Here is a 24085-nt window from a genome sequence, read left to right as displayed (position 1 = left end):
GATAAAATCTTAAAAGTTAGAGAGGGTTTTCTGATAACTTAAGGGCTTAAATTTAAGGGAGGCTTTCTGATATTTTGAATGCCATAGGGAGTTATCTGATAATCACTCAAAGTTAAGGAGGTTTGTCCAAAATTTAGCTATTTTTAACTCTAAATTCGTTGCATCCTTCTTTGTGCATTTTCACTAGAAACTCTATCATACATAATTGTAGGTCTACTTGACCAAGAAAAACAGGGGCCTTGAGAAATAGTACATAATTTGATGCAATCAGGCATAATACATGCAAAGAAGCGACCACAAAATTTACTCCAATAATTATTAAGTATTTATTTTAAACTATCATATATCAATGGGCATATAAGCAATTGAAAGTTTGTATGATGACCATGTATCTCGGCCAGTTGATGTGTTCACTAATCTCTTTGAAAGAGAAGAATTTGATATAAGGAAATGACACTACAAACAAGTGGTCAAAGCTAAGTAGACATTGCATTTTTTAGCATTCAAGGATATCTCTAAAAGTTAATCATTTTTGGAAGCATATGCCCATGAATAAGCGCAATTAGGTCATTTTAATTTTGTTAGGGTAGTATTGTCCTTTTAATTCATATTTAGTGGAGTTTTTTAATGGAGAGTTAAAATAAGGACTAAATTTACATCTAATTAGGGGTACAAGGACGAAGTTAAGAAAAAAATAAGTACGGGGACCAATTTGAATATGGAGCCCTAGTACAGGGACTGAAATGGTCTTTTACCCTAAAATAAAAAAGAGCAAAGTGAATACAACTGAAGCTACACTAACCTTGAGTAATTTTTTTTAAAACAAGTACATTGATAGCAACTAATGGGACAACGTACAGTCATGCATTTTGAAATTTTTTATTAGTCCCCTATATCTTTCATATTTGAAATATATCCCCACAACCTTTACATTTTGAATTAGTCCCCCAAAATTTTAAGTGTTTCGAAATTAGTCATATTTTGAAATTACTCCCTCATATGCTAAGTGTTTTGGAACTAGTTCAAAATCTTTCAACTTGACGCTACCTTGAGGGACTAGTTTCACCCAACTCAAAAGATTTGGGGACTAATTTTGAAGTACTTAAAGATTGAGGTATATAAAAACCCAAATAATTATTTAAATTATGAATAACCATCTTCGTCTCTCATACTCAACCAAAAAAAAAAAAAACAGAAAGAAAAAAAGAAAGATGAGAAAGAAATTAAAAAGAAAGATGAGAAAGAAATTAAATACAACACTTATTTTTCACTTTGTACCCCAAATGTTATCCATCTATTCATTTTAATACCCAAGATTTTTTTGACACTGACACCGCAAAGTTTCAATCACATTGACTTTGATATCTCATGTATTTTTTAACATTTTAAGACCCCAAGTTTCGATCTCACTTCATTAAAGCAATATTTTGGGGATATCAATATGAAATATCAAAGTTTTAATAAGATACTTTCAGGTATCAAAGGAAAAATAGTGTAAATTTTGGGTTACCAAAATGAAAATAAGCCAAATAGAAAAAGAAAATGTCATTCACACACTAACTACCCTCTCTCCCCTACACAACAAAATTTACTTCAGGTCACCAAGAATGGAACCTAATCTTCATTTCTCATTAAGATTATTAATTTACATAATGGAGCAGCTGTGTTCTCTTGTGCTTAGGGTAAATCGGTCATGAATCTGAGCTTTGATGAGCTCTCATGGCTGAAGCAAGACCAAATAAACTTTGGTGGCTCTAAATAGAAAAAGAAGTATAAATATAAATATAAACATAGTGTTTGGTTATCTACAATACAACTCTAAGAAAATATTTTTATCCACAAAACTAAAAATATTATCAGATGTTTAAACCATTTTTGACTTCTTTTGCACTAATTTATCTACAACACAACTTAACAAAACATGTTTATCCACATATTAAGAAATAACTTTCTAAATAAAATGTTCAAAACCATTATTTTTTTCTTGGTTTTTCCACACTAATTTATGTAAAATACAACTCCCAAGAACATTGTTATCGACACAATAGTAACCAAATGTGATAATTTTATAGAGAGAGGATCCCTCAAGCATATATATTAAATCAAAAGAAACATATGATAACTAATATTTTGTAGATAAGAGAATATCAAACTCCTCGAGAATTATGGCCGAGGGACGAAGATAAGAGAATATCAAACTCCTCAAGAATTATGGCCGAGGAGCGGTCCTTGAAGTCATTTGACACAAAAATTCTACCGGGTTAATAGTCACATAGTACAAAATATAGCCATCCTAATAGAGTTAAAAAAATAACTTAGTATTTAAATTAAGAGCTAAATGGCCTAACATGTAGCACTTCTTGAAAAAGTGGTTGGGTAGAGTCTATGTTACCTGGGTACTTCTAATCTAAAGTCGTACACATACCAGAGACGTACCCGCAATGTTTTAAATATCGGATGTCGGGTTCATGTCGGACGGCCGAAATCCATGTCGGATAGCGGAAATCGGGGATATATCGGGGGACATGGACTAAATATCGGATTGCGATATCGGGTAGTGCATATATGTATAATACCACGTCCTAAATGTAATCTAAGCATTTCTAAATTCAATATAAGCATACTTTGATTCTCGATTGCATCCTGAAACAATTTTGGTCTTTGATATGCTAAACGGTCTTCGATATGAAACTAATCATCGGATTTAACAAAGAGAAGTGCCCAAGTCCTGAAACTTCAACCACCAAGCCAACCTGAGACAGTTTTGTAATTTGACTGTTAAGAAAAAATAGCTTTAAACCGATATAATAGCATATCGGCCGATTTTTCAAACCTGAAAAATCGGCCGATATGGCCGATATTGCGCCGATTTATCCGATATTCTCCCCAAAAACGACATCCGACTTAAGAAAGCCCGACTTGTGTCGCTGGCACCTTCAACCCGACATGTCGGCCGACATGTCCGACATGTCGGCCGACATTTAAAACACTGCGTACCCGTACCACGTACCCGTACCAGAGACGTACTCGTACTAGTATCCAAATTCCTTGGACACTGCTTGCATATATGTGTACATTTCTTTGAACATGTATTCAATTATGCAATACATGCTTTAATTTAAAACACTTGTCATACATATTATGTACATATACATATTTTGTACATATATCCTATACTTCACATCACTTTTTAAAACTCATTGGACATAGGTTAGGTTTCAGATTATGATTTTAAAGGGCATTTTAGGTGTTTAGTTCAAAAACTATTGATTTTCTAATTTATAATCTACATAATAATAATAAAAACATAAAAATGTTATATAAGAATTTTAATTCTTATCCTTATTCTCATATAAATTGTTTGTTCCAATTTATAATATACGTGTATATAAATATTTATCTAGTTGTGTCCTTATACCTTACTTTTTACAAATTTGTCGGGTCCCTTACCTTTACTCGTACCAGTGTCCGCACCCTTAACCATGCAACATAGGATAGCATAATCTGACCAAGAAACACTAAAAACACAATGTTCAAGAACATAGTTTTATTATGTGTGCGATTCGGGAGCGCTTAACGATTAATCAGATTATGCCAATTAATCGGATTATGCAGAATTATGCATTTTGTTGAATTGTTAGCATATATTTATTATTTATCATATGTCAAAATATATAAAATTCACGAAAAATAGAGAATATACTTAGAAGCTTTGATTAATCTATTTTGTTGGAGAGCTTTAGAGGGAACGGCAGAAAGCTTCAAGGTTTTCGTCGGAGAGCTTATAGGGAGAGTGTTGGAGGTTGTACAATCTTCCAGTGACTTTTTGTGAGGGGCCTGAGCTCAAGCAAGCATCGATGAAGGCTGGAGATATTTGTCATAGCTACTGGATTCAAACAAGAGAGAATTGAGAGTGTAGTGGAACTTGGGGAAAAAATTTAAAGTTAGGATTTTTTTTATTTTAGTAGTCAGAGTGGGTTTTTGGTAAACAAGTTTAACCCCGAAAGGATTCAAAAGAGAAGCGCCTGCGAAAAAAAAATATCAGCGCTTACTAAAAATGTGCCCGATTATGTAAAATGATGACATAATAGAACTCCTTTTCCCAAATAGCAGCGGTTCCAATCAGCTTAGACATAAGCAGATGCTTAAGCGGCTACTTAATATGCATTTAGAATATTGAAAAAACATGTAGCGGCTAATCGGAAGATTAAAAATTATTGCTACTAAAGCTCCGAAATAATTAATTTTGTCTTTTTTGACAATAATTTATCCATATTGCAACTCCCAAAAAGCATTTTTATCCATAAATTAAAAAGATTCCAAACCAAATTCTTAAACCATTAATTACTTTTTCTTTTTCCACACAAATATCGCGGCATCATGCAGAGTTGATTATTCTCTATATTTCCTAAATTAAAAGAATTTTTTTTGTTTTGTTTTGTATTGACATGTAGAATGCTATGCACTTCAGTATCGAGGAAAGCATTCTTTTGATAGCAGTTATTATTACTTGGTTACCTAGGTATGGGATTCACCAGCTCAGTTATTTTGGCATTCTTGATTTAACAAAACAAGAAAACTAGCCCAAGTCTGATGACATGCATATTAATATGTTGCATATTTTCCTTAAAAATAAATTTATGTATTGCATACAAGGTCATTGTGTTCTAATTTTTCCTCGAAAAAGTAACAACCTTTAATTTTCTCTTAAGTTATCTCCAATTAATGCTTTTTGTTTTGCTTTTAGGAGAGATGGCCAGATACTGCAGTTATCCTTATCACGCCACCTCCAATAGATGAAGAGGGGCGACTAAAGTAAGTTCTGTGATTACTGTTGTGTCTTAAGTATTGTGGATTTTATTTCGATAATGCCTTTTAGATGTTTAATAGTGTAGTAGGTTTGATGCAATATTTGTGCATGTAAGATGTTGACATGTAGCTATTCTGCTATTCTTAATTAGATTTTGAAATTTGGAATCTCTTTGTCTACCTGATTGCCGTATGTTTGTCCGTTTCTAGAGCCTCATTGATATATACATTTTTAAATGTACAATTAGCACTATAATAATCCATATTATTGGTGCTTCTTATTGATCATTATTTAAACGATAACTCATTTGAAATAATTGAAAAGAATCTCTAAGTTGGAAATACATCGTTAATTGACATTATAATACAAAAGTACTGAGATTAGCTCTAAATTTAGGTAAAAGCATTTGACTAAGACATGGTAAAAAAGGTTTGTTTTGGATTTATAGTTGTCTGGGTAAGTTATAGATCACAGAAGGGGTGGTCAATCATTACACTTGAAATAATATTACAATCCGCGCTAGGCGCTAGACCGACACCAAGCGCCTCGACGTCTAGTGGGACACCTAGATGAATTTCTTTTTGTTTGAGTAGTGGTGAGAGAGGTTTTGCTGAAGGTCAGATGAGGTAGAGGAGGTGTTCGTAGTCTGTGGAGGAGACCGGATGAGGTTGGAGAACATGGAGGTAGGAACGGAGGAAAACACAACTGAAACCTAAGCAGTGCAGTCTGCATAAGTGGCCCATGCTCCCCTAGGTGCTCGCAAGACCTGAGTGGGTGGCCTAGGTACCGCTCGGGCTTAGGCGGGCTATGTGCTCACTTTTGTAAACATTAACCTGAAAGTAGTATAAACGTATGAATCAGGTCTGTGTATCATTTCATCCTACCCGGCTTTATATACAACATGAACATCCAAACAATATCAGCTTTTATACGTCATTTCTTAAATATATATTCTATTATTTCTTATCGTTGCACTAACTCAGCCTGACATAAATGTTTTTGTCCATTAATGTGCTGTCAAAAATAATGTTAGATGTATATATTTGCCATGTTTAACATGCTTGTGTGCTTGAAACTTTTACTTTTGTACAATTAGGAATCAAGCTGGAGTTTTTTCTCTCTCTCATCAATCTTCTGTACCATTTAGCTTGGCATAATGTTAAATGGGGGCATAAAACATGTATAGGAAATGAACAAGGATGAAGCATGGTATGATGAACCATTTTTATTGTGTGAAGGTTTGGATACAAGTCAAGGTAGACCTTGTTTCTGACTTGTATCAAGTCAAAAAAAAAAGACTCAACTTAGACTGAAAGTTTACCAATTGAAAAATTTATTAATACTAAATAGGAAATTAAGTTTGGTTAGGCTTATGACATTCTATATTTAGATCTCTTTGATACAAAGACAAGGGTTGACTTCAACATATGGGAAAGGAAAACAAAATTCTCCAAACCTACTAGAAGTGAAGTTTAAGTTGGTTTTAGATTCTAGCATCTTATTGTGAATATGCATGCATGATTTTCAAGGGAACAGATGCTCAGATCCAAGATAATGTAGAAGTTCAAATAGGGAAAAAGATTTTTGTACGAACTTGATCTTGAAGAAAACGGCATGTATAGATCCTCCTTCTGAGGATCTTGAAGTTATTGCCAAACAAATTATCCATGCATTTAAAGGAATATTATTGTGAATGATGGCTATGAGAAGAAAAAAACTTAATCCTTGCCTATATAAGAAGTAAACTTCTCACTCTCTTTTGTGGATGTTAGTATATTATGACATTAAGTAATGCTATTGTGTTGCGTGATTTTTCCCCTCTTTGTTCGTAATTAAGGGTGTACACTTGATCATTCAATATTTATGATTGGTAGCAATGTAATGGTAGTTGGATCCAGTTCTCTTCTATGTACAAAACCATTGATAATATGCTTGAGAGAAGTTTAGGATTTTCATATTACGACAAACAACACGAAAAGAAAGTTTGAGATGGAGAAATTCAATAGCGGAGGAAGTTTTCCTCATAAAGAACTAGTACTCTAGTGCACATGATGCATGGACTAACGTTATGTAGGGGAGTGCATTAGTTGACTTATCAAAGAATGATGCGAATCGTCATCGCCGGTAAGGTTTGATTGCGAGAAACACACCCACATCATGCCACCGTGTCATAAGAGGGTAGGATTGGAAATAAAATAACAAAAGAAACCTGAACAATTCTGACATGTCATTCAATACTCACAAACTTGATTAAAAAAAATCTAAAGAACTCGATTAGAAAAAAAAGACCAATAGTTAACCATAAAAAATTTCAAGATCTGCTCAAATTAAAGAGAAAACAAACAACAATGAGCAAACATTATCAGATTTAAATAAAAAAAATCAAACCTCACAACAATGACAGTGCAAGGAGTGACTATCTGATGCTTGGTGTTGCAATCGTCACTAGGAATCCTGAATTTAGTTGTTGGCTCGATGCCTAATTAAAAGCACAGGCATAATAATCTTGAGTTCATTGTTGAAAAATACCTGTTATGTAACTCATTGTTTTGCATTATGTGACCTAACAGACCCTAAATATTAACCTACTGAAATAACTCAGACACGTCATAATTCTACATTATTACACTATAATATGCGTTATTTCAATATAACTTGCATTATTTTAGTATAACATACGTTATTTGAATATAGTTTATTATAGACATGAGAGTATTTTCTTTCTCCTTTTGTTTTAAATTTGAAGTTCATGTGCTTTTTTGGATTGGTTTTAAGCATTTATGACATATCTTTGTTGAGAAATTATGATGATATAATTAATAATTATGATGTTATATTTGAAAAATGTGATAATTCTACTTATTAAAGTCATTTTGAATATACTTTATTTATTAAATATATAAATGAATAATAAAAGACATATAACCTACGTTATGTGTTACATTGTTTTGTATTTTACGTTATTGGGAGGCGAGTATTCTGTTATTTGTTATTGTTATTTTCAACATTGCTTGACTTTATCCATTAATGTGTAAAAGCAAGCATGAGGACAGTAATAAAAGGAGAAAGGAACATAATCTATTATTTACAATATGAAAATTCAAATTATGGACTAGGTTTTTTGGAGGACAAGAATCAAAATTTTTTGAAGTGGACAGAATCAAGATGGAAGGGAGAAGTTCGTTGGTGATTTTTTTTAATGAGATCTAAAATGTGGGGGACTGGAGATTGCAATAAGTGATTATCTTTAGTAACTTCCATGTTTGCAATTAGTTGTAATTTGTAGGACATGGCGTTTTTAAAAAAACTGTGATTTCGGTAGACTAGAAATTTTATTGGATTTCCTCCCAAATTTGTCTTTAAACTAATTTCCAAGTTTTATATAAATTTTGCGGGTATTATTGGGTTTTTTGAAAGTGAATATGACATGCCTAAAAACAAGCATTTCACTAAATATAATAATAGGTAAATGTAGAGGCACTTCCAGGAAAGAAGTTTCCTTAAAGACTTATAGTAATAGGTAAGTGTAGAGGCACTTCCAGGATTCCTTAAGGACTTCACAAAACAATGCTAAGAAATCTAAAGGGATGAAAAATATAGATTGACCCTGTGGTCAATATGCTATTTGATCCACCACTCTTCAAGCACCTTCCCATGATCGTACAATAACAGTTTTTATAAGGAGATTATTGATGTCAACCCCAACATAACCACTTTGTGTGGCATTCTTTGTTCAACATTCTACTACCGAGCGTGCGTCGCTCCGCAATGATACTCGTCATTGAGCCGAATTATGTGTTGTGTAGAGAATATATCAAAGCACTCCATCATTTCTTGTTTGGTTGCACCATTACATGTCAAGTCTGTAATGTTGTAGCCTCTCGCATATCCATCACTCTGGTAGACTTTGAGATCGCAGCCTGTAGTGGTTTAAATGCAAAGAAGTTGCAAGCGCCCAAGCTATTATTGATGTTTACGGAAAGTAAGGTATGGAATCATACTTTTATCAAGTCCCTATTGATGTTTGTGCCATCATTAGATGAGTTATAAAATTTCTTGCCATTCCTCAACACTGATTGTCTATGACAAGCATACAAATTTCCTGCCATTCCGCAACACCGATTGTCTATGACAAGCATGCTAACAGGTTTAAACTTCACACATGAATCAGGTAGGAAGGTACACCCACCAACATATCTTACAAAATGTACATGAATCTTCATAAGAATCATGACAACCTCAATCATTTTCTAGTCTAATCGGGCTTATGAGCGAAGGCGGGGTCATATGTTTCAACAGGAAAACTTGAGTCATGATTTTCAGTCATCGTCGAAGCTCAAGCTATTCTTGAGGCTCTCAAACTTGCAGCGATTTCTTAAATATGTTCAAGCCATATTTGAATTGGGTATTATTTTGAGGTAATTTATCCTTTAAAGTAAAATAATAATGTGTTTGGTTCAAACTTTTGGAGGGGATTAGGTCCGACTATTTAGTCCTTTAAAATGAAATAGTCCTAGATTTTGGACTAAATAAAGACGGGGAGGAGGGTGTTACTGTAGCCTAGGGACTATTTCCCACTTAGGATTAGACTCGAAAAGACCCTAGCCCCTTAACTCTTCTAGAAACACATGCTTTCCCTCTAATTATTCCCCTAACCCGCTTTTATTATCGTCCTTCACCCAGAAAATCAAAGGAAAAAATCCTGACTGGCTTTTAACCACGGGAATTAACTCTATTTTTGTGGCTTTCTTTCATGACCATTAAAGTTATGCAACCACCATGGCTTTTAACCATGCTACTTTGTTTTTTTCTCTTTCCAAGATTGTTAGAACCTTGAGTTCGTGAAGAATGTACCAAGTGAAGAATGTACCAAATGCAGCTTGTCACTGAATTTAACTATTGGCGACTTGATGACTCAAAAAATTGTTTCAAATGATAGTTCTACCTATCCAAATAACAAGATATAATTCTTTTCATAACAGTTCAACCTATCCAAATAACAATATATAATTCTTTTCAGAGGCACATGAGTTCAGGTAGAGTCTAAGAAGCATCTTATTTAATGTTTTACCTTATATAATCAAACAAAACTGCAAATTGAATCAGAAATACTTGCTTTCTTTGTATTTATATGTTGGTATATGAATTGTATTGTGGTATTGTGCAATTATAGTTTTGCATTGGGAAATATCCAAAATGTCCCAAAACTGTGCCAACATTCATTGAGACTTAGCTGAAATCATCACTTGGAGGTAGAAGGGCATCTTGGGCATTTGCTACCATGCCCTAATCCTATATGGCCTTATAAGGGCAAGTTCCAAACACGAAATAAGTATTATAGGTGTTAATAACAAATCGAATATTAAATTTCATCGCACTTCGCACTATAGTTTGTTGGATTATTATACACATGACCATAGTGAGTTAAATTAATCCGGGGACAAAACAAATCCCGAATCGAAACATGGCCTTAAGGGATCTTTGGGTCTCTCAAGGTATTCCTAAGTCACTTAATGTATTCTCGAGGCTTGCCCCCTAAATGATATCACCTAAATATCCTTTATTGCTTTTTCGGCAATTTTGAGCGATATGTCATGAATCTACGGATGTATCAAGTGTTATTTCGTCCTCAAAAAATTGTTGAGATGGTGCAAATATACAATATTGATATGGACTTTTATTTGTTTTTAAAAGATTGTTTTGGATTTATCATTTAATGAGGTCTAAACCATACAAATATCTGCCTATATAAATAATAAACGAGAAGAATCAGAGCTCAATTGGAACCAAATCCTTTCGCAAAAGTTTTGTAAAAAGTACCACCTTTCCCCATAGTTTCGTTCTCTGGATGCATCAAGTACGAACGTCTATGATATATGATATACATGTGTATACACATTATCCGATATGACAATGTGATATTTATTAACTATCTCTGATATATATCCGATATCTACCATCTGATATGGAAATTTTCCATGCAATATATCACTAACATGCGATATTTAGAATACTACTTGCAACTACCTTCAAAGACTTCCAACATGCATGTCGTTAGCGATTTTTCATCTTACATCCTTACAACCACCACCTCCTCACCATCTGTCAAGTTCTCATCAATTGCATCTTCACAACCACCACCATCAAAACCCCATGATGTTGTCGATTTCCTAAACTTGTAGAGCCCTTGACGTGTCTGCTCATTCTATTGCTTCAACTGCATGCTTCAAGCAATGTGGTTATCAACGTTGGGATTAACCTTGTATTTCAGCATGGATAGACGTCGGAAGAGTAAAAAACGATGCAGAAAAAGGAACAACGAAATATGGTAGTGTGTTGGTCGGTCTGACTGGTCGCGGTGAACCGGCTAGTCAGACTGCCTCATATCATCCGTTAATACTTATTTCCCGTTGCTTTGTGTTCTTAGAATCCTGTTCAGCTTACAAGTTCTGTTTGATGTTGTATTCGGCTTAACCCTATAAATACATGTCTTCCAGGTCTAAGGTTAGAATCTAAACCAAAAGTGTTGCATGTTGTAAAAGAGAGGCAGAGAAGAAACAAAGGAAACAAACCTAGGCTTTGTGAGGATCTTTGTTGACATTGAGAGCAGATTTATTGCAGGCTCCTTCAAGAATGCAAGAAAGGTTGTATTTTGTATAGTCTCTAGAATAAAGAAAATTAAAATATTTCTATGTGGACTTAGGCGATTGCCAAACTAGGTAAATCCTTGTGTCTTTGCATCTTGTTTGACTTTTTTTGCAGTATATTGCTTTTCTCTTTGTATGAACATTGTTTTTCTTGATGTTTCCCTATTTCCGGGGTAGTTGGTTGCCCTAGTAAGATGGAGAAAATCTATCGTAAGGAAGCTTCTACATCATGCATTGATTGTTGAACAATTGGTTCACGTAAAAAATTACCAAATGTATTGTATTCTGCTTTTTTATTATGCTGTCGGGTGTATGATTGAACGAGAAATAAAGGTCCCTACAATATTTCCACACAAAAAAGTATGAATTGCTAAGATGGCATGAATGAAGACAATCTCATGTTTTGAATGTAGTAAATAGGACAGCTTGACAGCCTTTCCAACAATTGGCTCACGTAAAAATTACCAAATGTATTCTATTCTGCTATTTGTATCTCTGTCAGGTTTATGTATTGACTAAGTGATAAACTAAGGTCCCTACAATATTTTCCATAAAAAGAAAGTATGAATTGTTAAGATGGCATGAATGGGGACAAAATCTCAAATTTTGCATGCACTAAATAGGACCACATGGTAGCCATCAGATGGAGCACCCTATAGGAAGAACCTCGTCAAGGTGAGAACCTATGAATACAAATATTGAAGTAACTTTGAGGAGGGATGTTCTGATGGATGGAACAAAAGGTAGGAGGAGCAGAAACAAGTTGAGAAGGGATACGGAAAAAATAATACAAAAAGCTGAAGATAAATTAGATGAAGAAACAAGTTATAAGCTCAAATTGAAGATGTTGCATGAACGAGAAAACCTTGAGCAATTATCTACATAGAGTAAAATTGACTAGATGACTGTAGATGTTCTCATGCAGAAACTAAGTGTATCAAACCTGCAGAGCTGTGCGCATGTATATAGAAAATGTTATGGGGGAGAGCGAAGAACAAAAGAAAACAAATATATCCTGTCACAGAATGGAGTAAAGTAAAGAGGGATTCAATAATCTGCCTTGAAGTACAAACTTCCAAAGCTAACAAAGGATGCTGTAGCATTATGCCTCTGGTTCTCAGTTAACCATCTGAAGTATGCTACCATTTACTTCATCTGCAATGTAAATTATACTCAAGCTTCAGGCTGAGCTCAACTTGGCTCAATATAATCTGCCTCCCTGTCGACTGGGTTTTGGCTTGATAGATCATATTTGTAACATCTTGGTTATTTGATCATCATAGCTATTATCCCAGATAGTCCTCAAACTCGTACTTGTCTGTTGCATGGCCTGAAGACACGCTGAAAAAGGTGCACCGACCATGGAAAGGGCTCAAAGACTGTATTTTGACATTTATGACATTACCATAGTTGTATAATATAAGTCTCTGTTTGAGATACAATATTATTAGGAATGGAAGTAGCAAACACTATGCAAGATGAGCAAGAAGTTTCCATCATATCAATCATACAATAAATTGTTATGAAGATAATCAGTTGACATGACGGTCTAATGTTTTCATTATCTAACAATGAATTGTGCATCTATTTACAGGTTAATTTCTTCTTGCTAATATATAAATATTGTCTGTGCATAAGAGCTTTTTGTTTTAAGTACATTGGAATATTGGATAGCTTTATGGGTGTAGCCTTGGTACTGTGGTAAGAAGCCTTGTGACCTGGAGGTCATGGATTTGAGTCTTAGAAACAGCCTCTCTAGATGATGGGGTAAGGTTGCATACATCTGACCTTCCCAAGAACCCAAAATGGTAAGAGCCTTGTGCATCATGCCTCCCTTTTTATATGCAAGAAGATTCTGTAGTCCTGCCTTGTTAAGGATACATACTGCTGATGATGAAATAGAAGAGGTGAGAGGGATAGCGGGTCACCTTGGCACAACCTTCACAATATTCAATGTGAGGGTTGCAAACCATTGAAAGGATTAAAAAAAGAGCAAAACTGGGACATGAGAAAATCATATCAGTGGATCATTTACCAAACAAATGAGCAAAGTACAGTACCACGAGGAATAATTTACTAATAGAGTCAAATACTTTCTCAAAGACAAGAAAATGGTTCACAATTTGCCTCCATGAAAACTAATTAATTAGAGAAACATAAAAGACTAAGGGGTTTTATGAATCCCTTCTCTAAAGTCATGAAAGCTATTGCATAATGTGAAAAAAGAAATGTTTCAGCTCCAATTTTTTTTTTGTTAAAGGTGTGTACTTTGCTAGAAACTGACTGACTTTTTAAGTTTTTGGAATGAATATTTGATACGTGAAATAATTTTCTAAAACATTGATGAGACAAATATTCAATATTTGGCCAAAATACTATAGACAATGACATATAGATATGTCACATAATGGCAGGTGCAGTGATGTTTTAAGTGTTCATCAAGGTAGGTAACTCTATGTGGAGTGAGTACTCTAGTTATATAAGCTTTATGTACGTTTTCAGAGAGAACTATAGTTAGGGTGCATATGGATGTTTTTAATAGAAGAAAATCTTCAGTGTTAGGTTTCTAAATAATTTAATACTCATTCATCGCTTGGCTTTTAAAGCTAATGTTTAAAGATAGGAAAGACAGCCATGTAAATGTAAGACATAAACAACACTTTTGAAAATTGTTTTCAGAATAGAAATTTGCAATATGAAGATTATAGGAGATTTAATACCCTTACGTAACCAAAATCTTGCTTAAGCAGTATCATGACTTATTTTCCTCAACACTCATATTTTATATCTCATGGTCATCGATCAATGAAATAAACCTTAACCTTATGTTAAAGATGTCAATTGTGACATTTGCTATCTTGCAAAATCTGTATCATTGCAATGAATTGTGACATAGATCATTTTTTTGCTTTAGTTTTCATCTAACAGTTGGAGAAGCTCAAAATATCATAGGGTCGAGGGCATCCTTAGAAATTACTGCCATGTATCACTAGATGTGACTTGAAAGTTGATACATAAATGGCTTACTCGATATTATTCATCACATCAATTTCAAAAAGAATTGAGATGACAGCTAAGTCATGACATGTCCAATAAAAATCATTAATAAACAGATCTTCTTATGATGTTTAACCTAGGGAACTGCAGTTTTCTTTCAAGAAAGCGAGAAACCCATTGTTTTATTTGCTTTGCCTCTCAAAGCATAGTACACCATAATCAAAGGAAAGGGGAGTTCATTTCAGATTTTCTAGTTCTAATAAAACATATATATGTCATTTGTTGCTCTAAACATTATTTTATTGCATTCCTATTATTGATCAGAAGTTGTGTATGTTTTAATTCAACTGATAAATTGTTGGTTCTATGCATAAGTTAGACATATATGAACGCTTTGTTATTATTTTAGGATAAGAAATATAATTACAATTATCTTATTTTGTGCAGGAATCCTTATGTAGAAGACAATTCAGGTCTGCCAGACAGAACTAATGAATCTGCTGGTGCATATGCCAGGGCATGCGGTGAAGTTGCTAAAGAATCTGGAATTCAAGTAATAGATATCTGGTCCAAGATGCAACAGTATCTTGGGTGGGAAAAGTCTTTCCTAAGGTACGAATAATTTTCAAAATTACCAACTGATAGTTACCATCATTAGGAATTAATTGCATTTTCTGTCAAGATCTTATGGTAGTAGAATTGTTGTTTTTTTTCATTTCTTTTTCTTGACATCAAAGAGTGGATATGTCCCCTTGCAGTTTATTCTGAAAGGATTAAATTTCCAATACCTGTAAACTCCATTCAACCACCGTACTTAAGATCAAATACCTTATTGGGTTGTCTATTCGGCAAATTGATTATGTTCTAATTTCTTTCTCTGCAGAACGTAAAAAGGTTAATGGGGCTGTTGACTCTTAATAAGAGGAAGGTTTGTAGACACATATAAGTTGAAGGTCTTGGGGGTACTATCATTGATCTTTAACATCTCCTTTCTCACTAAATATTTGTGGCAAAATGTTCTGATTCTGGTACCCTGGGCTGAAATTTGCATGTCATAACTATTACTGGATATCGATTTATTAGTGTCTCTCTCTAGCTCTCCAAGTATGTGTCACCACTTTGACAGTGTATTAAAGGTTAGCAAGCCTTTTGTTCCTTGAAGGTGAAAGTTGAGTAATGACAAAATGATTGGCTCTAGTTGGATAATCAGATCAATCGTCAAAATTCTGCATTACAAATACATCAGATATTTGACATTTCTTGGGTTGCTAATGCATTTACTTACAAATTAATGTTTCTCAAGTTTGGAGGTGGGCTGAACATCCCTATTTGAATAACCACAAAATTTTCCTGTTATTCTATACCTACACCCTACTTATGATAACAAAGATCAAAGATGGAAATTGAACAATGATTGGATATTTTCAGTAATTATCTCTATGGACTTATCTACATGAACGCTGTCTGATTTGTAAATATAGACACCTATATTAGGATAGAAACTTCCTTGGACATTCATAAGACATGCCTCTGATACTTCGTGTCTGTAGCCATATATACATACTTATTATATGTATGTATGTACATGTGTACATACTTTTAGCAACCAAAGAACATTACATTATGTGAACGATCAAATGAGTCATGAAAGAACCAAACACATACATGGTAGACATTAATCTATCCATGAAGTTAAAGTCATCAAATTTGAGAAAATTGGTAATACAAATAACCATGGAAATGGGTAGGGCTATGGGTGCCGGTATTGGTACGAGTACGTGACATAGCAAATTTGTAAAAGGTAGGATACGTGGACACAACTAAATAAATATTTATATACATATACATATGTTATATATGTGGACACAATATTATTTTCATTCACATTTGGTGAGAGTGATAATTCCTATAATATTTTTATGTTTTTTTTTATTATGAGAATGATAAACTAGAAAACCATCATTTTGACCTAGACACCCAAAAGATCCTTTAAAACAATAGTTCGAAATCTGATCTATGTATAACGAGTTTTAGGAAGTGGATGTGAAGTGTAGGATATGTGTCCATAAAGTGTATGATAAGTGTTTTAACTTAAAAACATATATTGCATAAGTGACTACTATATGCTAAGATAAATGTATTCATATGTATGCAAGGAGTGTCTAAGGAGTTTTGATACGGATACAGGTATGAGTACATGTTGGGTATGAGTACAACGTAAGTTAGAAGTACCCAGGTAACATAGTTAATAGATATGATGACGAAACCTATACCTTCTCGTAAGTTCGAGCATTACCTCGAACTTCTTGAAGTTGGATAAGATCAAGGTTCATTAGGCATTTGTACTTTGTCGAGAGACAATAAGGATCTAACGAAGATTTGCTATATTCAAGACTATGTTGAGATTTGTTAATTGACAAGATTATTAAAAAGCCAAATCAAAATGAAGTTTCTCTTCCTAATACATTTTCTTTATGTGGAATATTAGCCTAGTGGTTTTCAATTTCTAATTTCGGAAATATTGAGCGATCAAAATCCATATCGAATTGTGGATAATGGATATAGGAAAAATATCAGGGATATGTAGTAAATATTGAAGTGTCAATGTCATATAATGTGCTTGATAATTATCACGCCCCCAAAATGCGCAGTTAATTTTGAGATGCATGATAACGGCAACACGTGCACAAGCACATGCTAAGCCTGCAGTGCACTTCCATATTACAATAAACCTTGTTTTAAAAGAAGATTTATTGACAAATAAAGAAGTCTCAGAGCAAAAATACATTATAACAAGTTCACTCTAATGAGTCAAAAGACTCTTATTACATATGCATAGCAGCATAACTAGAAAAACTATAACTTCAACACCAAACACTCTAAAAGATTCTTCTCATGTTCCAAAGCTCCAAGGTTTGATAAAGCTATCTAATTTTCATCTGAAAAAGATTGAAAAACCACGGGGTGAGTTTACACTCAGTGAGCAAAAAACTTATCATTAGCGGATAAATCAAGTTTAAGAATTTATCAATACTAAAATTAAATAAGCTATCGTCAAAAAGAAGGATTGAGAAATGAATAATATTTCGTATAAGAGGAATTTCAAAGCATATCATGTGACATTGTCATAAAAGAATATTCACAAATTTAAGAAATAATACGAATGAACACTAAATACTTTTAAAACTGTAATTATCGATCTAAATTCACAATTACAAAATTTCCTTAGTTATCACACTAAGACTACGAAAATTATAGTCCAGTAGCATGAGAATGCGCATCAAATCACTATAAGTCAATCCGAGGATAAAATGTACCTAGCATTATCATAGATTGCCCGAAAGCCACTTCACTTTTGCCAAAAAGATCACTTTAACACTGGTCGGTACATTCAATACCATATGGTAAGCTTAAACAAATCACTTCACTCCATAGTAGACTTCTAAGGATTTTTAACATTTAAAACACTTTTTTTTTGCTCAAAATATCGCTCACAATTTTTACTTATACGAAAAACATTATAAATGCTTAAACACATTTGCAAACTTTTCTCATATCAATTTCATAAAAATAGAATATTCATGAATCTAAACGAATAGATAATTTATTTTTGTCAAATAGAACTCTTTAATAAATGCATTTGAATACTAAATTTGAAATGATATATTTTCATTAATCTCATATACTAAACAATGTTTATCTTGTAAAAGATAAATAGCTGTCACATTCAAATTTGTTAAAAATTACTATAAATGAACAGAATAACATGTTTGATCCATCATTTCTCTATATAAAAATAAAATTATCATTTAAATAATATATAATAGAAAATAACCAATGAGAAAAATTCTACTCACCTTCAAAGATCTTGTAACAATTTAGAGAATCGTACTCCAAGAGTCACTCCTCGATCAAACCTATAATCATACAATATGCAATATGCATAAAAACTAAAAATTCCTATTTTGAGTATAAAACTAGTATTTCTAGTTTCTAGGGGGTTTTCTAATATTTATTTCTACCATTCTTTGAACAGAACTTGGGCCTAACAGTAACTTTTTTCAGTCCTTTTTCAATCATAAATCATTTTACTTAGGTCTATTCGAAATTCTTACATGGTTAAGGGATTTAAACATAATTTTTTTCTTTCCACTTTATCATTTGGACCTATATACAAACTAAAAATCTTTTAAGGGTCCCAAGATAATTTTGCTTATTTAATTAATTTCATTTTTTCTTTCTCATTTATCACTTTCTTTTTCTCCAGATCTCTCTCTCACTTCTCTTTCTCTCTCTTTCTCTTCTGATCTCTCTTTGTGTTTCTCTCTCTGATCTCTCTCTGTTTGTCTCTCTCCTCTTCCTCTCTCGCGTTCCCCTCTCTTTCTGTTTTTCTCTTTGATATCTCTCTCCTCTTCCAGGAGGGCGACGGGGATCGTCGGTGACCAAAAGCGGTCGGCGGCAAGACCCTCGCCGGATCTAGGTTAGTAATTTTTTTCCTACAACTTTTTATAACTAACTAGTAAAGACATACAATTGAATCACTAACTTTTTGAAGCTTAATCCTCTTCTTCTTTCTTCTGTTCCCAACGTTTCTCCCTCTTTGATTTCATTTTTTTTTATATTTTGAAACTGATAATTTGGGTGAAATAGGGTTTCCATGGCTCTTGAGTTTATAACTGGTTTTGGGCATTAATTATACATATTCAGTTACAAGGCTTTTGGATTTCCACTTTTTAATTACTTTTCATTAACTAAAAGAAAACAACCGGTACTCTACAATAATATAATATACTAAAATGTAATCTAAATATACTTAATGAAATCCAAGCATACAAAATTGTAAATAGTATAAGTAGGACTATTAACTGATTGTAGAAACTTATACTTAGGGAAAAGAGCATACTAGAGTTTTGCTAAAATTTCATATGGCTGTAATTTTTGCTAAAACATTAATTAAATTTTATATAACTATAATGTTTATTGACAAGCTATATAAAAGAAATATATTGGCTAACATATCGGCTAATATGTCGTCATATCGAGGATACATCACCCAAACATTGCTAAAAAGTGGTAAACATAATAAGACCATGTCATTTTGCAGCAAACCTTAAAAAAAGATATATCGGCCAATATATCATGCTATATTGGGTACATATAAAACAATAATTAGCCTATTATTAGCTCATATCTGGTATCAGCCCATTTGTTTATTGTTAAATCCATGTGAAAAATGAGAGGTGGTCGTGAGAATTTGATTCACTATGAGAAGTGAATGCTTAGGGATGGTGAATGCAAGTGAGGAAGAAAGAGCAGGGGAAGGAGAGTTTCTAACAAGTGAAATACTCTTTTTTTTAACTTCATATTTGTTTCATTGAGTATATTACTTGGGTTTGGATGAGTGAGATTAGAGGTTTTTGTAATCTTCTCTATTGTTAGTGGCAGAAATGTCGGCCAAACCATGTTGTATCATTGCATATTATTCTCCTTATCCCTATTAACTTTATTTAATTTTGTTGTCACTATTAGTATCAATATTTAATTTTGTTACGTTCCTGCCTTGATATCTCCTATTATTAGAAGCGCTCTACTTCAATAATCAAATACTTTTTAAGTATTTCTGGGTTATGTAATAATAAAGTCTTATTATAGGGATGGACTGCACTTCACTGATGGCGGGAACAGATTGTTGTTTGAGGAGGTAGTCAACAGTCTCAGGAAGGAAGGTCTCAGCCTCCAGAGCCTACCTATCGATCAACCTCTATTATACGACATCAATCGTGCTAATCCCCTTGAAACTTTTAAGAAGTAAGAGACAAGAACTGAAACTTTTGGTAGGTGGAAGAGCAAAACATTCTATATGGTGTTATGTCTCATAATATGTATGTAAGAATCTCAACTGTGTTGTATGCATAATGCTGTCCTTCTGTTTGATCTGTACTATATTATACGGTCAGCTCCTCTCTGGTAGTGGGTGGAAAGTGACACATGTTCTTCAATGGTGTTCAGTTGATATAATTTTCTCCTATATAGAGGTTGGTGCACTGCTTGTAGTGTTGTTTATTTATGAAAAAGACCAACTGAGTGAAATGCTTTTCTCTTTAAGAGTCGGGTAATGTTTTGAGGTGGCGATATTTTGAGGTGGCGATAGAACCCCTGTAGTTCTATTGCCTTTTAACATGTGTATTTTTTGAAGTTTGCTTAGCCTTCTGAAGAAGATGGAGCTCAGGTTCAGATTTTGAGCAGACAGGTTGGCGGTCAACCGTGGCGGTCGACCGTGTTCGTGCACAGGAGGTACTGGGCGTTTGGATCAGTGGCGGTCGACCGCAGAAGTTTTTGCTTTCGGGTCGGTCGACCGCCGCGGATGGAGGGCGGTCGACCGTCGCGGTCGACTGCGATGGATCGCGGTTGACCGCTGTAGCGGTTTTGGGCTGGGTTTGTTTTTCAGACCCGTTTCGTTTGAGTTTTCTATAAATACCTAAACTCGATTCTAGGGTTTGTAAGGCAGGAGTTTTGAGCAGGTTGTGAGGGTTTTCTTTGGGCTTTTATTCTATGAGCAATTGGAGAGATTAAGAGTGAGTTGTTGAGGGTTTTGGTGAGAGATTGTAACCCTATTTTGTTCCTCTTGATTTCTAATAGTGAAAACTCCTCCCTCCTTGCCCCGTGGACGTAGGCATCTTGTCGAACCACGTAAAACTGGTGTTTGATTGTTTGTGCTATTGATTTTTGGTTGTGGTTTATCTTTTCTCGGCGATTGGTTTGGGTTCTCGAGGCACAACAATTGGTATCAGAGCTTCGGGCAACGCTTGAGCATTTTGGAGGTATAGATCAGTTGGGAAGTTCATCTAGAGTTTCGATTGGTGATAAAGATTGGATCTTTGTGGTAAAGTTTCTATCTTTTTTTAAGTTGGATCTATTTCCTATTTAAACCGTAATTGTTTGGGTGCTTTGAGATATATGGCTGAAAAAGATAAAAGTGGGGAGGGTTCTTCTGGTGTGAAGGCCGTCCAAAGTTTGAATATACATTCTATGAAAATAGATGTGGAAAAGTTCAACGGCACAAATAATTTTAGACTTTGGCGATGCGAAGTCATGGATGCGCTAAATGCGCAAAATTTGGAAGATACATTGGAGTTGGACGGGAAACCGACCGACGTTGATGAAAAGGTTTGGAATAAAATGAATAGAACGGCGTGTGGTGTGATTAGGTTTTATCTTACTCAAGATCTAAAATATGATGTGATAAATGAAACTTCGGCAAAGAAGATTTAGGAGGTCCTAGAGGGCAAATATTTGACAAAGAGCGTCAAAAATCGTTTGTATTTGAAGAGGAGGCTTTATCGCTTCCAATTGAAGAAGGGGACATCCATTAGTGATCACATGAACCACTACACGAAGTTACTTGCAGATTTGGCGAACGTAGATGTCATTGTTGAAGATGAGGATAAAGCATTGTTGTTATTGAGTTCCTTGCCCGACGAGGAATATGAGACCTTCGTCCTCACTCTTATTAATGGGAAGACATCTCTTTCGTATAGTGAGGTCACCGCAGCCCTTGTGAACTATCAACTTCGAAAGAAGGACAATGAGACTTCCATTGAGCCGGTTGCGGGGGCATGGTTGCAAGAGCTAGAAGTCCAAACCGTGGTAGGAGGTCGCAGTCTAGAGGGGGGCATCCTGCAATTGGTAGGAATCAGTGTGCCTTTTGTAAAGAGGATGGACATTGGAAAGCCGAATGCTCAAAATTGCAAGCCATGAAGAATAAGGGGAAAGCTGTTCAAGCTTCAGAGGTGAATGTTGCTAAGGCTAGTGGCGATGTTTCAGATTCAGATTCTTCGGGCTATTCGTGCCCAGCTCTTCCGTCAGTTAATGTTGCCGACTCCACCGAGTGGATGTTGGATTCTGGTGCTACTTACCACATATGCCCTAGAAGGGATTGGTTTTCCAGCTTTCAGAAGTTGGAAAGAGGGGATGTTGTTCTCATGGGTAATGATCACAGATGCCCTATTGGTGGTATTGGTACCGTTCAGATTCGGATGAGTGACGGGATAATCCGGGAGTTGGCTGATGTGAGGTTCGTTCCTAAACTGAGGAAGAACATCATTTCACTTGGGGTATTGGAGGCAGCAGGCTATAGGGTGACTTTGGCGGATTCTCGCTTGAAGGTCACATCGGGGTCCATGATTGTTATGAAGGGCGTCAGGAGGAGTAACTTGTATTATCTGCTTGGGAGCACGGTAATTGATAGAGCGCTGACGACTTCTATGGTTAGACTGTGGCATTGTTTGGTGCTGGGATATATTGTTGGTTATACTGTGCACAGATTGTTGAGGATTGCTATGACCTGCAGATTGAAGTCCTGTGAGCACATTGGGATGAGCAAGAAGACCGCGGTGGAGTTCAGCACTTCTATCCACCGACCGAGGGGTCTTATTAGAGGTGTTCAGTCAGGCATTGGGGGGCTTTCCGAGGAGGCATCATCGGGAGGTAATCATTATTTTGTTTCCTATGTTGGGGATTGTACTAGGCATATATGAGTTACAACCAAGTCCCTTTGGTATGAAGCCCTAGTAGTCCGTAACAGTTGGAGGAGGTGTATTGGCAGAAAGGCTACCCGTCGTGCTAGTTCTAGTAGGGGTTCTTTCGTGCATTGGTGCCGAGCTCATGGCAGTTGGAGACACTTTAGAGGAGAGGAGACAGTGGGGCGATGTGATGAGATGACAGATTTAGAGGGCCGTTCCTTTCTGGAGGAGGATCGGCATTGGACGTCGAGCAGTGGATTCGGTATTCAGGCTTCGACATGTTTGGGCCATCTTATGAGGTTGCCGACTGCTGCGTTAGATATTGTTAGATCTGGTGGAGCTGCTTTAGATTTTGGTCGGCGTCGGATATTTGGCTACCCAGCACTTGGTCACATCGTTGATGTGAGATTGGATCCGATTGCGCATTTGGAATTCAGGAGTTCATTTGGCTATCAGTTGTGAGCTTCTGAATTTGGTCTAAGCAGGTTTGTCACTTTGGACTCTCGGCAGGTGGAGAGTATTGATCAGGTCAGAGGGATAAAGCAGGTTTGTCACTTTGGACTCTCGGCAGGTGGAGAGTATTGATCAGGTCAGAGGGATATCGCAGCGTGTGGAGGGTGATGCTACTCCACATTGGGTGGGGATTTCCCCACGTACTCCAGGTCATTCTGCATTGGTTGAGATTCCAGCTGAGGTGGCACAGCGTGGAAGTCATTTATTTATGGGTGCAGATGATGAGGTGGTTGATTTGGATGCAGCTGGTGGATATGTTTTGGATACGGCCATTGTTTCATCTCAGGTGGAGGTGTTGGACTGTTTTCAGATTGGGGTCGTTGATGATGCTATCAGCCGCAGGTTGGATTGAGGGCCTTTGGAGGCCATTGAGTGAACTACGTGAAGGCTTGATTCCTTGGAGAGGATACGTAGGCAGTCAGTTATGATGCAGCCGATTTGTGGTGAGCGACATCGACATTTGGGGTGAGTGTTTGCACTCCCATTTGGGTCTCAGCGGTTTTGGGCTGGGTCTGTTTTCCAGACCCGTTTCGTTTGGGTTTTCTATAAATACCCAAACTCGATTCTAGGGTTTGTAAGGCAGGAGTTTTGAGCAG

General features: G+C 35.3%; 1 protein-coding gene across 3 annotated transcripts in view; it reads left to right on the top strand.

Moving 5' to 3' along the window:
• Positions 1-20503, top strand: part of LOC109828823 (GDSL esterase/lipase At5g45920) — a 24631-nt gene extending 4128 nt beyond the window's left edge. Inside the window, exons 2-5 of one of the 3 annotated variants that reach the window (XR_002243859.1) lie at positions 4748-4815; positions 14902-15066; positions 15338-15416; positions 20107-20194. Coding sequence is in view for 2 of the 3 variants with exons in the window: in XM_020395778.1 (XP_020251367.1) it covers positions 4748-4815; positions 14902-15066; positions 20107-20266 (393 nt within the window). In the remaining variant the exon portion in view is untranslated. Of the gene's footprint in view, positions 1-4747; positions 4816-14901; positions 15067-15337; positions 15417-20106 lie in introns of all 3 variants that reach the window. The other 2 variants (XM_020395779.1, XM_020395778.1) reach the window with 2 other exon arrangements.

This window comes from Asparagus officinalis, chromosome 1 (assembly GCF_001876935.1).
Source record: "Asparagus officinalis chromosome 1, Aspof.V1, whole genome shotgun sequence".
Classification (NCBI taxonomy): Eukaryota; Viridiplantae; Streptophyta; class Magnoliopsida; order Asparagales; family Asparagaceae; genus Asparagus; species Asparagus officinalis.
This window is presented reverse-complemented; position numbering and strand designations above follow the sequence as displayed.